General features: G+C 41.7%; 1 protein-coding gene across 6 annotated transcripts in view; it reads left to right on the top strand.

Moving 5' to 3' along the window:
* LOC125458298 (uncharacterized) overlaps positions 1-19,208 on the top strand; it is a 50,242-nt gene that overhangs the window by 14,317 nt on the left and 16,717 nt on the right. For 4 of the 6 annotated variants that reach the window (XM_059650792.1, XM_048543476.2, XM_048543475.2 and 1 more), the window contains exons 7-12: positions 1,580-1,642; positions 3,652-3,777; positions 5,085-5,213; positions 6,198-6,253; positions 6,767-8,408; positions 14,826-14,969. In XM_059650792.1, the coding sequence (XP_059506775.1) occupies positions 1,580-1,642; positions 3,652-3,777; positions 5,085-5,213; positions 6,198-6,253; positions 6,767-8,408; positions 14,826-14,969 (2,160 nt within the window). The remainder of the gene's footprint in view (positions 1-1,579; positions 1,643-3,651; positions 3,778-5,084; positions 5,214-6,197; positions 6,254-6,766; positions 8,409-14,825; positions 14,970-19,208) is intronic. The other 2 variants (XM_059650793.1, XM_048543478.2) reach the window with 2 other exon arrangements.

The raw sequence follows: 19,208 nt of genomic DNA, 5'->3' as shown, positions 1-19,208 counted from the left end.
ATCCTTCCTTCAGCTAATTAATGTTGGATCCTCCACATTGAATAATGCTCAGAAATACTGAAGATAGCAAGGACACAGAATGAACTCTTGATGGGAATTTTAACCTCTCATCAATCACACCTTTACTGGCTGAGTCCTGAAGGGCATATTTGTCATTTTAAGCCTGCAGCAGGTATCTGGAGAACTAGCATGGGGAGAGAAAAATCACTTGAGTTCATCCTTGCTCCTCTACCCGTCAAAGATGCATCAGTCCGTAACAGGATTGGTGGACTGCACAGTCCCGGTGGGTGCCAAAGGAACTGGTTATGTTCTTAAAAGAGAGAAAATTTCAAGGCTGAGGAGAGAGTGATGTCAAATGCAACTTACTGGATAGCTCTTTCAAAGGAAAAACTGAAAGGACTGCAGATGTTGTAAATTAGGAACTAAAACAAGTGGCTGGAAAAGATTAGTAGTTCTGGCAGCATTTGTGAAGAAAAAAAAAAATCAGTTAACTGAGTTCTGAGGAAGGATCACCAACCTGAAACGTTAACAGCGATTTTTTTTCTACACATGCTGCCAGAACTACTGAGCTTTTCCAGCAACTTCTGTTTTTGTTAGCTGTTTCAAAGAGCTGGCACAAACATGAAGTACTGTTCAGTTCTGTTCCATAAGCATCTTCCCACCTTAGTTCATCTCTCCATATCCTCCCATTCCTTTTTCCCCACCTTACCTAGCTTCCCTTTAAAAGCTTCACTCTTTTTAACCATAATCATCTGGGTTCTCACTATGTTTCTGCAGCAAAGTGGTCAATAATCTGGAAGCACAGATGTGAAGTAGTTGGTGAAAGAATTAGATGGATTGAGAACTCTCTTTATCCAGAGAGTGATTATGTTGTGAAATATATTACATGAAAGAATTTGTCAACTCTATGGAGCTGGAAGAACACAGCAGCAGCACACTGTATTGACTCTGACTCCAGCGTCTGCAGTTCTTGCTATCTCCACATGAAAGAATAGTACAGGAAGAAACCCTCATTCCGCTTAATAGAAAACTTTAACTTCCAGATTAAGAGCTGGATAATTGGAATAGAGTGGTCTCCCAGAGAAGAAAATGATGTGAACAGCAGATTGAATTCCAAAGGAAAGTTAAAGCAATTGAAAGAGCCCCTTGCAAAGTCTCAATCACCTCAAACCACCAGTTTTAGCATTGAGCAACCCTCTGGCTTTTTGGCAATTAGGATATGTTCTTTATGTTTATAACTTAATGTTGACAGCATATCAGCCAACAAGTGAAATCTCTCTGGAAGTCTAACCACTCAATACTCTCTTGATTCTATCATTACTTTCAAGCCAGAGGAGGAGCCCTATATGAATGAGTGCAGAAGAGCCTGCCAAGAGCAGTACTAGACCTGTTCAAAAATGAGCTGCTGACCTGGTAACGCTACAACACAGGATTTAAATGCATGCTAGACAATGGATGCAGTGTAACATAGACAGCCAAGTAACTTCACAATAAATAGATCAAATCACAGCAGTCAAAGTCCATTCATAAATGGAGGTGGACAATTAAGTAAGTAACCCTTCTATTTCACTAACCGTAGACTCATGGAGATGTACAGCATGGAAACAGACCATTTGGGAACGAAATGTGCCATCCTCATCTGGTATGTGGTATGTAACATGTGACTCCAGCCCCACAACAATGTGATTGACTCTTAACTGTGCACTGGGCAATGGGAATGAGAAGTAAATGCTGGCTTCGTCCATACCCCATGAATGAATAAAAAATATATGCAGAGAACTCTCCATGGACATCCCCATCCTTGATGATTCTGAAGTCCAGTAGGTGAACACAAAGGACAAGGCTGAAGGATATGTAACTATCTTCAGTCAGAAGAGCCAAATATTTCATCTATGCTCTATCCTAAGATTTTCATTAACATGTACCAGTTTCAGCCAATTTGACTCACGCTGTGTGATATCAAGAAACAACTGAGTGAACTTCACACAGCAACAATTCTGGGTTCAGCAATGCCCTGGCTGTAGAACTGAAGGTTTGTGTTAACCTTGCTTCAATATAGTTACAATACTGACACTTAAATTAAGAATTGCAAAATTTCCCTTGTATATTTTATTCACAAGATAGATGGAAAATTACAATTTAACCAAGTGCTGTTAAATTAGTCAACCGTCTATGATCAAAAAAGTTTTGGAGGGATTTGTTGGCATTGTTATCTCATGGTATGTACAAGTAACAAGCTTACTGATTTCAGTGTGGTTTTTGACAGGGCAACTCAGCTCAGATCTCAGTATATCTTTGGCTGAAATATGGAAACAAGTGTGGAACTCTGGGGGTGAAGGAAGAACCATTTTTCTGTAGATCATGGGAACATTTTCCCAAGTGTTAGAACAAGGACCCCTAGTTAAATTGAAGTCAATGGGTATCAGGATAAGAACTCTAGTTGGAGAAATGCCTCGCACAAAGGAAGATGATTGCGGTTTGTGGAGGCCAGTAGTTTTACTCCAGACATCACTGCAGAAATCCCTTAAGGCAGTAAGCTAGGCAAAATCCTCTTCAGCTGTTTCGTCAATGGTCTTCCCTCTATTCAAAGGTCACAATTGTGGATGTTCACTTCTGGTCACGGGCTATTCACTTATATTTACAATTCTTCTAATAGTGAAACAGTTTTTGCTTGTATGAGGCATGACACACACACATTTAGACTTAAACTGATAATGGCAAGTAATATTTATGTGATGTAAATATCAGACAATGTCCATTTCTAACAAATGAGCCTAACCATTTCCCCTCACCACTTAATGACATAATCAGGGTCAAACCCTTTCACTGTCAACAGCTAGAGGGGCAATCCTTGACTAGCAATGTATCAGGAGCAGCCACACAAACACTATGGCTGAGAGTTTTGCAATTACTAACATAACTCCTGACTCACCTAACATATAAAAGGCACAAGCTTGGAGTGCAATTGAGTAGACTCCATTTGCCTGGATGAGTGACTATCAACCAAATCTCAAGAATCTTCCCTCAAGAATCCAAGACAAAGCAAGCCACTTGATTTGTTTTGTCTCTACTACCTGCGGACTACAGCTGCAGAATGTGTCTTCGGTCAGATGCACAGGAGTAGCTTGCTAAGCCTTCTTCAGGAGCACTTTCACGACCTGTAACTTCTACAGTCTAAAAGCTCAAGGACTGTACATGTGAGATTGTGATCACGTTGTAGTTTCCCTCCAACTCTCACACCAACCAGGAAATATATCACCATTTTGTTCTTGTCATTGGGTCAAGATTTTGGATTTTCCTAATGACCAGAAGTGTCATGATTTTCAGCAGTTCAAGAAAGCAGTTCATGACCTGTTTTTCAAAGCCAGTTAGAGATTCATAAGTAAGTTCATGCTGACATATCCTGAGAATGAATGAAAAGAAAATGGTAGATTTCTTTGCCCTTTGCATTTCCTCCTTTCTTTCTCCTTTGAGGAAACGCCTGATGTTTTCTTGGTATTTGGGAACCATATGATGTGTAGCAAAGCAAAGCTAATTGTCATTATAACATTAATTTATTTCATAGTATTGGTTTTAAGACTCAAAAAAAAATTCACATTTAATACGTTCCATCTCCTATTGTAATATTCTTTGCACTTTTATAACTTTCAGAAAGAACTCCGTAGTCGCGTTGTGGTCCTCAGCAATTTGCCATCGTCTGGTTTTTCAGATTTTGATACTGTGAGGCTTGGTTCTGCTTTTGGAAGGGTCCTCAAGTATTTAAAAGTTGGGGAAAAGGTAATGCAACATCTGGTTTATTTTTAAGCTATTTCAAGTAAAGAATTATGCCTTTGGGGCAGCTTTATATATGAAAGTGCCAGATCGGGGATGCATGTGCATTTGAATGTATTAATATCTAATTCCAACTGTGCAAAAGCCATAGTTACCCCTTTGCTGAGTTCTTTATTTGATCGGTGCCAGGCAGCAAGTGTCAAAAAGCAGCGGCACTATCAGGTGAAGAATCCTTCATAGTTGCGTACCCAGTTAAGGCATATTTTGAGACAATATTGGAATACAAATCAATTAGGCATTGTACTTTTCCAGCGTCTTTCTGCTTCCAAGGCCTGAGAATTAAAAGTGAAAGGTGAAGTTGTCATGGTTCTACTAGGCAATAGGTCTGCCCTGTCAGAGAGCTGGTGCGGAGCTGGTGATAGTTTAACCTGAGAGTCACTACGTCTCAGGTGAGGGGAGATAATGAGAAGCAGAGCCCTTCATGGTAACTTCAGCTAGTACGGCCACATTGTTGGTCTAACTCGACATTACAATCCAACCGTCCAGCCAATTTCGCTAACTGATTCCAGACTTGAACTGAACCTTGGCCTCTTTTACCAAAAGTTGGTTTCAAACCAACTGACTTAAGAAAGGCTGCTCCACAAAAATAATGCATTGAGGGCAGCCTATATTTGTAAAACCTGCCCCTAACACCATAGATTCTTACCTTATTTAGCGACCTCCTGTGCAGTCACATGCCTTGTGAAAATCCAAATAGATCACACCCTCTCTCATTTGTCTAACTTGCTCTTTACCTACTCAAAACATTTTAACAGATTTGTCAGATATGACCACCCCTTGAAGAAGCCATTCTGATCAGCCCTATTTTATCACCCGCTTCCAAATACTCTGCGGTCTCATCCTCAGCAATAGGCTCTAAAACCTTACCAACAGCTGAGGTCAGGCTTAGTTTGGTAAACTTGGTCGCATGGGCAAGTTGGACCGAAGGGTTTGTTTCCATACTGTCTGACTATGTCTGTGACTCTAGTAATAAACTTTGTTAAATGTAGAAAAGTTCAAAAAAGTTAAATAGGTGTTGATAATTTAATGGTTTGAGGGAGGGTACGGTATCAAAGTCTTAAGATACAAAGCTACTGTGATTGCTATTAGGTAGATGGACTTAATTTTTAGATGTCAGGCAGATAAGCTGCAGGGAATGAAAATTTGCAACAGAAAATAAAGCATCTTACTCTTTTTGCAGTTGTAATTGGTAAATAATTGTATTTCTTCTGAAAATTATTTAATAATGATTATATGTATGATTTAATGAATAGGCTTTCCTGAAAATGGATTCTGAAATTGCTACTAATAACTTGATTGAACACTTCAGGAGGAATCCTTTATTTTATGGTAGATTATTGACTGTAGGTATATCTTCTGCTCAAATACAACCATTGCTTAAGGTAAGTAAATTTAGGCATATTTATACCTAAAGTTCTGAATATTTGACCATTATATTTTTGTTTATTTAAGTATGCAAAACGAAGTAATAGAAAATACTTTTCAAAATAATTCAAAGTACAAGCTTTTTAACGATTATTTATTCTGTGCAAGTTATCTGCTGTTCTGTTAACTATGACATACTCTTATTGAATCACTGTTAATTTAGTTAAGTTTTAGATTTGAAGATACACACACTTGGACTAAAATTAAGCGTTGTGTTTGTATGCTATAATGGATATACTCACAAAATTGTACTGCTGTGTTCTCATAAGGAATTGTAATTGCCTGTGTCAAAATTGCCATTGTAATTGGTTGGAAGCTGTACTTACAAATCAGCATGTTTACACAGACTATTTTAAAATGTATTTGAACTTGCAAAAGTTGACAAAGCATGGAGCTGAAAAATATCTAGGAAAAAAACATTATCCTCAGGGACTTGATAAAAAAAACCACAACCAACCTTAAGCATGATACAAGTTGAATAGTTTATTTTCCTTCGTGTTGATGAAACCTGTAAATAGCTTGGCATTCCAAGGAAAGGTTTTGAGTTCTGAGGAAGGGTCACCAGACCCAAAACATTAACTCAGATTTTTCTTCACAGAGGCTGCCAGACCTGATGAGCTTTTCCAGCAACTTCTGTTTTTGTGCAAAGATTTAGATTTTGTTTGATTCAAAACCAAAATGTTGTCAATTTGTCATTACTTGTACTTACATTAGCATTAGTGAATTATTGAATTTTGCAGTAAAATAAAGTACGTAATTTGTGGAACTACAGAAGGTACTTTGCCTTGTGAACGTGTTCTTTCCAATCTCGTTGACTATTTCAACTCCCATGAGCTCTTACTAAACTGTTAGTCTCCAGGATATATGTCTGAAAATCAAAATCACCCCTGCTTCAGACCACCACGTGTTCATAACCAGTGTGTTTAATTCATTATTTTCAGAAACCATCTGCAAAGATTGAAGAAATGCTGAAGAAAGTAAATCAGGCAGATATAAGGTAAATGCTTTAGTTGTGTGTTTATCCAGATTTGCAGACCTAAATTATGTATTTCATGGATAATGAATGTTTTAGTGTTCTCCTAGCCTTGGAATTAACATTAAAGACGGATGGAATAATGGGTCTATTAGCTACTCCGTTCAAGCGCAATTAGTGAATTAGCAATAAATGCTGGCCCAGTGATGCTCATTTCCACAACTTTTTTAAAAAACAAGTGAGGTACTGAAGGCCTGTTTGTGTGCTTGAAAATAAGCTCGGAGATATATCTTTAAGTTAGAGGCTGAGGACAATTGAATGAAAGGGAGGGACAAAGCTCCAGATTTTCTCTTATAGGATGTCGAATCAAATATGGGAGAGCATTGAACTGCTGTTCATGACTTGGACTGTTGGCGTAAGTAAATGAGATACAAACGAGCTGTTTCTCTGGGAGAAATTGGATAAACAAACTAGAGACACAACGGCCAAAAGAAGGCAGTATAATTTTGTATACAATCACTTTGTTTTTGTTTACAGTACAAAAGAATGTTTTCTGGGTCCTATCTTAAAGCATAAACCTGATGATTTAAAAAGGTCCTCGCCATCTGAAAGAGAGAGGAAAAGTTCTGAAAGTAGTGAGAAAGCAGAGTCAAAGAGCTCCGATGAGAGTGATGGAACAGAGGGGTGGAGAAGTTTTTCAAGGACAAGGCACAGAAACCGTGAGAAAATGCAACACGGAAGCCGAGATAGAATAGCACGAAGAAACTCTAAACTAAAACAGCAGCAAAGCCATGAAAGTAGAGAGTGGAGGGCCAACCAAGGAAGAGGAATGCGGAGAACCAGCCGCGAGAGGGGAGAGCGCAGAGGTAGCCGCGAGAGGGGAGAGCGCAGAGGCAGCCGCGAGAGGGGAGAGCACAGAGGCAGCCGCGAGAGAAGAGAGCACAGAGGTAGCCGTGACAGGGCTGAACATAGGGGTGGCCGTGAAAGAAGGGGACATAGAGGTAGCAGGGACTGGCGAGAGCAGAGAGCCAGCATTGAGAGAGGGGTGCGAGGAGGCAGCAATGAAAGACGGGTGCGGCGAAGCAGTAGACAGAGAGTAGAAAGGGGAGTTGGCAGCAGCGAACGGAGAGACAGTAGTGAGAAGGGAGGTAGCAGTGAAAGGGAAGAATGGGGAAGTAGTAATGATAGGGAAGAACGGGAAGGCAGCAGTGAAAGACTGGAGTGGGGAGACAGCAGTGAGAGATGGGAGTGGGATGATAGTAGTGAGAGACGGGAGTGGGGTGACAGCAGTGAAAGACAAGTGTGGGGTGACAGCAGTGAGAGACGGGAGTGGGGTGACAGCAGTGAGAGGCGGGAGTGGGGTGACAGCAGTGAGAGACGGGAGTGGGGTGACAGCAGTGAGAGACGGGAGTGGGGTGACAGCAGTGAGAGGTTAGAGTGGGGTGACAGCAGTGAGAGACGGGAGTGGGGCGACAGCAGTGAGAGACGGGAGTGGGGCGACAGCAGTGAGAGCCGGGAGTGGGGCGACAGCGGTGAGAGAAGGGAGTGGGGCGACAGCGGTGAGAGACGGGAGTGGGGCGACAGCGGTGAGAGACGGGAGTGGGGCGACAGCGGTGAGAGACGGGAGTGGGGCGACAGCGGTGAGAGACGGGAGTGGGGCGACAGCGGTGAGAGGTGGGAGTGGGATGACAACAGTGAGAGACAAGAGTGGGGTGACGCCAGCGATAGGTTAGAATGGGGTAACATCAGTGAGAAAGTGGAATGGGGAGACAGGAACTCAAGGATGGAGTGGGGCGACAGTCATGAGAGGGTGGAGCGGGAAAGGGCTGAGAGTAAAGCAAAAGAGTGGACAAAATATGAAAACACAGGAAGTGCAGAGTGGGAAAGCTATGCAAATAGAGGTGGAGCAGAGCAGAAAAATTATCCGAGGTATAATCCAGAAGATAGGAGGGAGCCTAAAATAAATGATGTAGAAATGAATGCAGAGGAGCTTCGAGAGGAAAGTGCTATTCCGTTTCTGGGAAATAATTCAGAACTTGAAGCTCTGTTGGACAAATCTGAAACGAACAATGATGGAGGCATTCTAAAGCACGAACAGGATGAATCGAAGGATGAATTGAAAGAAACCGGTACTCAAGTTGATACGAAAATAAATCTACAAGAGACAGTGTTGGAGAAGGTAAACAATACTGAACTGTTTTCTTCATTTTTGAGGGCTCCTATGCCATCTTCAACTATTGTTCATTTTTTTTGGGTGCAAGAGGTTATTGCTATGAATAGAGCTATTGCTGAAGACAAAAGTTCCATGGAACATAAGATGTAAATAGTTATTTGCCTGAACATTTAATATGAAGTACTTATTTATAAATCAGCAAAAATACCAAAAGGAGTTAAAAGCAGATACTTTGCAATGATTTGGCTTATTGGCAAGACACTTGTAATACTTAACTTAAAGTTTTAATGATCTTTTTAACAAGACTTCTACTCACCAACATATTTGGGATTAAGTTCCTCTATTTTGACCTAATAACTGGAATGAAACTTTCTTAAGCTCTCGTTCCTTGAAAGTTGCCTTTAACTGTGGGTATTCTTAACTGTGTAGCTGTGTCTACCATTGCAATAATACAATATACAACTGCTGGTGTGTATGAAAGACAGACCTACAAAAGCCTAACAATTATGTTTAATTGGGCCAAAGAAGGAGAATTGTGTTTAGTGTCACATACTTTTCCTTGGTCCTAATTTTTAATATTTTGGTGGTTTAGAACTTTAGGACCATAGAAACGTTACAGCACAGAAATGAGCCATTTGGAATAAACTGGCCACCCATTCTAATCCCACTCTCTAGCACCTGGTCTGTAGCCTTTCAGCTTATAGCACATCTGATGCTGATCTGGCTTCCTTATAAATGAGTTTATGGTTTTCAGCTGAACCGCCAACCTGGGCAGCAAATTTCAGACACCCATCACCCTCGGAGCGAAAACACTCTATTGATCTTTCTACCAATCACTTCAAATCTGTGTCTGCTGACCTGGGAATTGACCTGTCTGATTAGTGAAACACCTCTTTCCTGTGTGCTCTATCTAGCCCCTCATTATTTTGTGTGCCTTAATTAAGTCATCACATATCCTAAGGAAAACCCAAGCGCATCCAGTCTTTCCTCACAATGGCAATTTTCACGCCGTAGCAACATGCTTATAAATCTCCTCTATAAATTCTTTAGAACAATTATGTCCTTCCTGTAATGTAACTGGAGCTGTACACAGAGCTTTAGCTGTAGCCTAATCAGTGTCTTTCCTAGTCCCAGAATTACATTGCTGCTTTTGTATTCAATACCATGCCCAATGAAGGAATATATCTCATGTGTTTTTACTTCCCACTTTAATGATTTCTCCTGCCACCTTAAGGGGTATGTTGACATTCTCTCGCAGGCCTCTAACTTCCCCAACCCCCCTTGATGTCTTCCTGTTTATTGTGCCTGCACTGTTAGCTCTCCCCAAATGCATAAACTCTAATTTCATTTGCCCCATCCACTCACTCAACCAAGCCATTGTTATCATCCTGCAGTCAATATCTTGCTTCTTCAGCGTCAATTGCCTGGCCAGGTTTTGAGTCTTCTACAGATTTTCCAGTTGTGCCTCCCATGTTTAAATCCATGAGTATACGTAGGAAACAGCAAGGGACTCGGCACTGGGGAGGAAATGGCCGAGTGGTATTATTGCTGGACTGCTAATCCAGACATACAGAGATACAGAGATCCAGATATTGTTTTGGGGACCTGGGTTCGAATTCTGCCACGGCAGATGGTGGAATTTGAATTCAATAACTATCTGGAATGAAGACTCTAATGATGACTGTGAATCTATTGCCAATTGTCGGAAAAGCCATCTGCTTCACTAATGTCCTTTAGGGAAGGAAACCATCATCCTCACCTGGTCTGACCTATATGTGACTCCAAACCCACAACAATGTGGTTGACTCTTAACTGCCCTCTGAGCAGTAAATGCTGCCTGGCCAGCAACGCCCGCATCCTGTGAATGAATAAAAAATAACACTGACACCTGTGGAATACGCGTTGGAAATTGCTTTCCATTGACAAAAAAGTTCATCAACTTTTACCCTTTGCTTCATTGAGCCAATGATCAGACTGACCACATTTTCACGAATGCCATGGGGTTTTTTTATGTTTCTTTCTGACTAGCCAGTCATGTGGGACCTTGTTAAATGCTTTACCAAAATCCATTTAGACATTGACCACAGTGCTATCCTCATCTATCCTCTTTGATATTCTCTCAAAAAAGTTCAATTAAGTTGATAAGTCAGAACTTTTCCTTAACAAAAACAAGCTGACTTTCCCTGATTAATCTATGCCTTTCTAAGTAACAGCTGATCTTGTCTCTCAGTATTGATTCTAGTAATTTGACCGCCACTAGGGTAAGATTGACCAGTCTACATTTAAATGACGGTTACATGACCATAGACCTCCAGGCTTCTGCAACCTTGCCCCAGTGTTCCAATTGTGGTCTAACCAGGATTTTGTGGAGCTGCAGCATAACCTCGCAGCCCTTAAACTAAATTCCTCTGCCAATGAAAGCCAACACACCATGTGCCTTCTTAACAACATTATCAACTTGGGTAGCAACTTCGAGGGATCTGTGGACGTGAACCCTGAGATCCCTCTGCTCCTCCACACTGCCAAGAATCCGGCTATTAACCATGTATTCTGTGTTCAAATTCGGCCTTCCAAAATGAATCACTTCACGTTTTTCCGGGTTGAACTCCATCTGCCACTTCTTTGCCCAGCTCCGCATCTTGTCAACACCTACAACAGCCCTCCACACTGTCCACAGCTCCAGCAACCTTCTTGTCATCGGCAAACTTACTACCCCACTTTCCACTTCCTCATCCAAGTCATTTATAAAGATCACAAAGAACAGGTCCCAGAACAGATCCATGCGGAATACTGCTGGTCACCGAGCTACACGCTGAATACTTTCCATCTATTTACACCCTCTGTCTTCTATTGGACAGCTAATTTTGCATCCAGACAACCAAATTTCCCTGAATCCCATGCCTCCTAACTTTGAGTGAGCCTACAATGGGGAACCTCATCAAATGCCTTGCTAAAATCCATATACACCACATCCACTCCTCAACCTTCATCAATATATTTTGTCACAACCTCAAAGAATTCAGTAAGGCTCCTGAGGCATGACCTGCTCCTCTCAAAACCATGCTGACTATTTCTAATCAAATTGTACTTTTCCAAATATTCATAAATATTATCTCTCAGAATCCTGACCAAAAATTTGCCCACTACAGATGTAAGACTTGACTGGTCTGTAATTGGGGCGGCACGGTGGCTCAGTGGTTAGCCCTGCAGCCTCACGGCGCCAGGGACCTGGGCTCGATTCCAGCCTCGGGTAACTGTCTGCGTGGAGTTTGCACGTTCTCCCCGTGTCTGTGTGGGTTTCCTCCTGGTGCTCTGGTTCCCTCCCACAGTCCATAGATGTGTGCAGGTTAGGTGGATTGGCCATGCTAAATTGCTCGTAGTTTTCAGGGGTGTGTGGGTTATAGGGGAAGGGGTCTGGCTGGGATGCTCTAAGGGGCAATGTGGACTTGTTGGGCCAAAGGGCCTGCTTCCACACTATAGGGAATCTAATCTAATCTAATTTCCAGGATTATCCCTATTCCCTTTCTTGAACAATGGAATAACATTTGCCACACTCCAATCATCTGGTACTACTCCAGTGAACAGTGAGGGCGCAAAGATCATCGCCAAAGATGCAGCAGTCTCTTCCCTTCCTTCCCGTTGTAAGCTTGGATATATCCTGTTTGGCCCAGAGGACTTATCTGTCCTCATGTTTTTCAAAATTTCTAGCACATCCTCCTTCCTAACATCAACCTGTTCGAGCATATTAGTCTGTATCACGCTGTCCTCACAAACATCAAGGTCCCTCTCACTGGTGAATACTGAAACAAAGTATTCATTAAGGACCCCTGCCTCCTCTGACTCTGCGCACAAGTTCCCTCAACTATTGGCTGTACCCTGTCTCTGGCCATCTTCTTGTTCCCCACATAAGTATAGACTGCCTTGGGGTTTTTCTTAATCCTACCTGCCAAGGTTTTCTCATACCCACTTCCAGCTCTCCTAAATCCATTCTTCAGTTCCTTCCTGGCTACTTTAGAGCCCTCTAGAGCCCTGTCCAATCCTTGCTTCCTCAACCTCAAGTAAGCTTCCTTCTTCCTCTTGACTAGATGTTCCACATGTCTTATCGTCCAAGGTTCCTTCACCTTACCATCCCTTCCTTGCCAATGTGGGACAAACCTATTCAGTAGTCGCAGCAAGTGCTCCCTAAACAACCTCCATATTTCTGTCGTCCGTTTCCCTGAGAACATCGGATCCCAATTTACGCTCCACAGTTCTTGCCTAAGAGCATTGTAATTCCCCCTCTCACAATTAAATACTTCCCAATACCGTCTGCTCCTATCCTTCTCCATGACTATAGTAAAGGTCAGGGAGTTGCGATCACTATCAGTGAATATATAGAGGGATTTTGAACTGTCATCCTTGCCCCTCTTTAAGCCAAATTTCTATTATAGAACTGACATCATGCTGTGTGTCTTTCCTCTCAGTCTGTCAGCTTTACTTGCTGTACTCCTTCTTTATATGTATATACCGTTTACTACCATCAAATTCTTGTGCTGGACACTTTTTAGCTACTGTTTTCTCTCTTTTTAAGAATCACTCACTTCATTTCCTCCTCCCAGTCCTGCTTTGAATTTACCCTCAGCTTCCCAAACTCTTGCCAATCTCAATAAAACCCTCCTCAAAGGTCTTAGTGACTCTTCCTCCAAGAATATTTCTTCCAAACACAGTCAGGTGTAGACCATCAGCAGGTCCCACCTTTCTCAAAAGAGCTCTTGTGTTGCAGGTGTAGTGTCCCTGCCTCTGCACTGGAAGGCCTGGGTTCAACTCCACCCTGCTACAAGCCTACATCGTGATATATCTGAATTTGTTGATTAAAAGATATCCCACCTTTCTTAATGCTGGTCCCAGTGCCCCAGAAATTTGATGCTCACCCTCCTATACAGGTTTTCCAACCACTTGTTCCATTGCTCGATTTTCCTAATTCTATGCTGACTAGTGTGTGGGACTAGGAGTAATCTTGAGACTACTGTTTTCGAAATCCTGCCTCTTGATCTCACACCTAGTTCCCTGAAATCTTTATTTCAGTTCCTGTCTAAGTCTTTGGCACTTGCTGTGGCTGGTCACCCTTCCCCAGATGAATATCTTACAGCAGCTCCGTAACATGCTTTACTCTGTTACCAGGGAGGCAACATACTGTCATAGAGTCATATTGCCAGCCGTAGAAAAGTCTGCTGATTCCCTGGCTGTGGAATCCCCTGTCGTTATTGTTCTTCCATTCTTTTTCCTCCTCATCCTGTACAGCTGAGCTGCCCGTGGCACCACTGACGTGGCACTGGCTGCAATCTCCTGATAAACCATTGCTGGCACCAGTATTCAAAATGGAATACTGATTAGCAAGTGCTGAATCTTTTCTTTGCTTTCTTTGGCAGCCTGTAGTCACCCCTTCCATCTGCCTTGTAGTATGAATGTCTGTAAATCTGTCATCTACTTGATCCTCTGCCTTGTGAATGGACAACAGTGACTCCAGCTGCTGTTCAAGTTCCCAATCCCAAATTTGTGCAGATGTGTTCATCTGGGACATATGGTGTGTCCATGACTTCACGCATAACATATGATGTGCAAATCTGTCATCCACAACTTTCAAAATTATTTATTACAATTAGAGAAGTAGAATAACTTAGTCACCAATCAGTTTCATCCTCAGTACCTAAGTGTGAGATACCTGCTGGAGGCTGTGAACAAAGAAAAGAGCACTTTTGTTTTTCTTAAACAACAAACTTAATTTTCCAAAGACTAATGTAAACCAGCTGCTAATTAACTGAACACACCTCTGTCAAAACTTGTATACCCCTGATTTAAGACTAAAATAAACTTAACAGCTCTTTCCTCAGAGAGTAAAATTTAAACAGAAATGGCCCTTTACACTCTCTCACTCACCAGCTACCAGTGCGGATTCATTTTCGTTCTTGCAAATGTATTGTCATTATTGGAGACTGGAATGTCAGATGTGTGGTGCGTCAGTATCACCTGTGCACAAGAGATAGTAGGAACTGCAGGTGCTGGAGAATCTGAGATACCAAGGTGTAGAGCTGGATGAACACAGCAGGCCAAGCAGCATCAGAGGAGCACGAGGGATGACGTTTCAGGCCGGGCCCCTTCTTCAGAAAAAGGGTCTGAAGAAGGGTCTAGGCCTGAAACATCAGCCTTCCTGCTGTTCTGATGCTGCTTGGCCTGCTGTGTTCACCCAGCTCTACACCTCGGTATCTCACTTGTACACAGGTTGAAGATAGCATAACCATGCTCCCTTTGGATTAATACGTTACCAATATGCAATCATCAGCTCAGAAAAACGTACTCCATGTAATGTGAATGTGGTAAGACAAAAAGATATGACATTAAAATGCGATATCTGATTGTAATATATTTTCTTCTCTTTCAATCTAGAAGAAAAAAGAATCATGTCCAGAGAAACACATAACATCACATGTAAATTTGCCTCACAGTGGGTATTCAAAAGTTGCTATTGGAAAACTTGGTGCTAAATTTGGAAAAGTTCAGAATTACCCCATGATGAGGCCTGTGAACCAGGTATAACCAAGAAAATACCATTTCTCACTTGTCTGACAACGTATAGAAATTACCTCAGTTCTGCAGAAAAAAGTATGTAATGATATCCATATAAGGTTGATCACTTCCTCTACTCTGTGCAGCAGCAAAATACACACAATTTTATTCTTTAGGCACTTTTCATGAAATTAAGTAAAACATTTACTCTGTACTCATAAGACGCAGTGAGGCACAGAATTATTTTTAAGGACTCGTCTTTAAATTTTCCCTAAGGCTGCATTTTCATTCTTAGTAAAATTTATTGGTTGATTCAGTCACATAGGAATTATACCTTTTGAATTTGTGTTCATAAATGAAATATTTGAACTCTCAACAAAATTAGAAGAATTCATCAATAATACCAACACTCCATTAAAGTTAAAGCCACAGCACACAGAAGTCATTAATTTCTGAGAGACCATTATTTAATTTGGTACAGGATAACAAGTGTATGTTTGCAGAAGTCTTTTTTGTGCAGTAACTGAGTCATATTTGCATTCAAAAAAGCTAGTAGCATAAACTACTCATTCTTCAAACTAGTGAGGTCACTGCATTTCCATTGCATTTGTACAAAGCAAGAATATTTTAATCTACCAGTTACCACCATCTTATTGTACATCAAATTTCAGTTTCGGGTTTCGAGGCTTTGTCTGTCCCCTTCTTGCAGCCTCCGTAATGCTCCTGCCTGGCAGCTTCCCTCTTCTTTTCTATTGAAGTACCTCTCCTCCGCAGCACTCCTGCCGAACACCCACATGCACACACTCCCATATGCCCATATGCATGCACACATACCCAAACAATACAATCTCCATCTCTTTCGCCTTTCAATCTTCCCACATTCCCCTTTCAAGTTTGCCCTCCCTGGTTTGTAGCCAGAGCTGATGAAGAGTCATCTAGACTCAAAACTTTAGCTTGCTCTGTCCAGTATGCTGCCCGGCCTACTGTGATTCCAAACTTTTTTTGTTTTCAGTTCTGAGAGCCTTTGTCTCTTTTATTTATGAAGGTGATTTTCCTGGTCATTTTTGGAATTTTGGAGGTAAATTCATCCCCCTGTGTGTTTTAGACATTGGGTCCTGTGAGCACAGTTTGAGCTTTTGGGATTGTGGAGAGCTAGTGTCCAGGATGTGCTGTCAGCAAGTACAGTACAGACAATGATGTCTGATGCCAGCGGTGGAGGTGTAAACAGGAGACTGCAATGTTGAATGATTGTCTGAGTTTATTCCCTTCAGAGAAAATGTTTGAGATGATTCGATGGAGGTGTTCAAAATCTTGAATAGTTTTTAATAAAGTGAATTTAGATATATATAATATGAAGAGACATTTTTGACTGGCAGAAGGAGTACTGCTCAAAGCAGACAAATTTAGAGAGAACCAGAAATAACATGAAGCAACATTCATTTTACTGACGTTTCTTTTTAATTATGACATGGAACACATTCCTGAAAAGGTAGTGGAAGCAAATTCAACAGTGATATTGCAAAGAGAAATACTTGGCAAGAATATGATTTAACACATAGTCCTTGTCATAGGGTAGAAATGCTGCAGCAAATCCATGCACAATCTTGACTTTTACCCTGGCTTAAGTTAAAGAATGCTTACACTTGAGAATTGCTTGATTGAACATGATTTGAAAAAAAAATGATAGCTGTGACCTATTACTTGCCCAAGGTTGTTTCCTGGGCTATCTGGGAGTATTTCTACGAATGATTACTTGGAAGATTCAGTCATTTCTCCTTCATCCCAAAGGTGCCATTAGTACCGGGCAAGCTCTTTGCAGACTGCTTTGTTTCAGAACCTTTGCATTTGGAGTGAATTGTAAATTTGCTGCTGTTTACTGATTGACGTTTTCATGGCTACCACTCTCTTCTTGAGATTTTCTCCCCCATGAATCACAGAGGTTGTCTTGCAGATGTATCTGATTATATCTCATGTGCTCACTGAATGAGCATCTGCTTGATGGTCCCTTTACCCTGCACTAATACATTACAAAAGTTATAACAGTGACAATTATCTCTGACTGCAAGTACAATGCAGCATTCAAATAAGATGCAAAGGTATCAAACCTTGTCTTCACTTTATGTATTTATCTGCTATTCTCACAAATGCAATTTATTTTCGTTGTGTTACTTTCTATACACACTTAGATGTTCTATATAACATTATGTCATGTATATACTTTATACATATGCAATAATTGAAAATAATGCTTCCCAAACTAACTAGTACATTTCAGCACCTGGGTATAGAACATAGAACATTACAGCACAGTACAGGCCCTTCAGCACAGTACAGGCCCTTCAGCCCTCGATGTTGTGCCGACCTGTCATACCGATCTCAAGCCCATCTAACCTACACTATTCCATGTACATCCATATGCTTATCCAATGACGACTTAAATGTACCTAAAGTTGGCGAATCTACTACCGTTGCAGGCAAAGCATTCCATTCCCTTACTACTCTCTGAGTAAAGAAACTACCTCTGACATCTGTCCTATATCTTTCACCCATCAATTTAAAGCTATGCCCCCTCATGCTCGCCGTCACCATCCCAGGAAAAAGGCTCTCCCTATCCACCCTATCTAACCCTCTGATTATTTTATATGTTTCAATTAAGCCACCTCTCAACCTTCTTCTCTAACGAAAAAAGCCTCAAGTCCCTCAGCCTTTCCTCGTAAGACCTTCCCTCCATACCCGGCAACATCCTAGTAAATCTCCTCTGCACCCTTTCCAAAGCTTCCACATCCTTCTTATAATGCGGTGACTAGAACTGTACGCAATACTCCAAGTATGGCCGCACCAGAGTTTTGTACAGCTGCAGCATAACCTCTTGGTTCCGGAACTCGATCCCTCTATTAATAAAACCTAAAACACTGTATGTCTTCTTAACAGCCCTGTCAACCTGGGTGGCAACTTTCAAAGATCTGTGTACATGGACCCCGAGATCTCTCTGCTCATCTACACTACTAAGAATCTTACCATTAGCCCAGTACTTTGCCTTACAGTTACTCCTACCAAAGTGCATCACCTCACACTTGTCTGCATTAAACTCCATTTGCCACCTCTCAGCCCAGCTCTGCAGCTTATCTATGTCTCTCTGCAACATACAGCATCCTTCGTCACTATCCACAACTCCACCGACCTTAGTGTCATCTGCAAATTTACTAACCCATCCTTCTACGCCCTCATCCAGGTCATTTATAAAAATGACAAACTGCAGTGTACCCAACACCGACCCTTGCGGTACACCACTAGTAACTGATCTCCAGGATGAACATATCTCATCAACTACCACCCTCTGTCTTCTTTCAGCAAGCCAATTTCTGATCCAAACTGCTATATCTCCCACAATTTCATTCCTCCGCATTTTGTACAATAGCCTATTGTGGGGAACCTTATCAAACGCCTTGCTGAAATCCATATACACCACATCAACCGGTTTACTCTCATCTACCTGTTTGGTCACCACCTCAAAGAACTCAATAAGGTTTGTGAGACACGACCTTCCCTTCACAAAACCGTGCTGACTATCCCTAATCAATTTATTCTTTTCTAGATGATTATAAATCCTATCCCTTATAACCTTTTCCAACACTTTACCAACAACTGAGGTAAGGCTCACTGGTCTATAATTACCAGGGCTGTCTCTACTCCCCTTCTTGAACAGGGGAACCACATTTGCTACCCTCCAGTCGTCTGGCACTATTCCTGTAGACAATGACGAGTTAAAGATCAATGCCAAAGGCTCGGCAATCTCCTCCCTGGCTTCCCAGAGGATCCTAGGATAAATCCCATCAGGCCCAGGGGACTTATCTATCTTCACTCTCTAAGTGATTTCTAATGCCTCTTCCTTGTGAACCTCAATCCCACCTAGCCTAGTAGCCTGTATCTCAGTATTCTCCTCGACAACATTGTCGTTTTCTAGAGTGAATGCTGTTGAAAAATATTCATTTAGTGCTACCGCTATCTCTTCTGACTCCACACACAACTTCCCACTACTATCCTTGATTGGGCCTAATCTTACTTTCATCATTCTTTTATTCCTTAAATACCTATAGAAAGCCTTAGAGTTTACCCTGATCCTATCCGCCAACAACTTCTCATGTCTCCCCCTGGGTCTTCTGAGCTCTCTCTTTAGGTCTTTCCTGGCTACCTCGTAGCCCTCAAGCGCCCTAACTGAGCCTTCACGTCTCATCCTAACATAAGCCGCCTTCCTCCTCTTGA

This window comes from Stegostoma tigrinum, chromosome 13, assembly GCF_030684315.1.
Source record: "Stegostoma tigrinum isolate sSteTig4 chromosome 13, sSteTig4.hap1, whole genome shotgun sequence".
Lineage (NCBI taxonomy): Eukaryota > Metazoa > Chordata > Chondrichthyes > Orectolobiformes > Stegostomatidae > Stegostoma > Stegostoma tigrinum.
The sequence above is the reverse complement of the archived record's forward strand: the minus strand, read 5'-3'. Positions and strand labels throughout refer to the sequence as shown.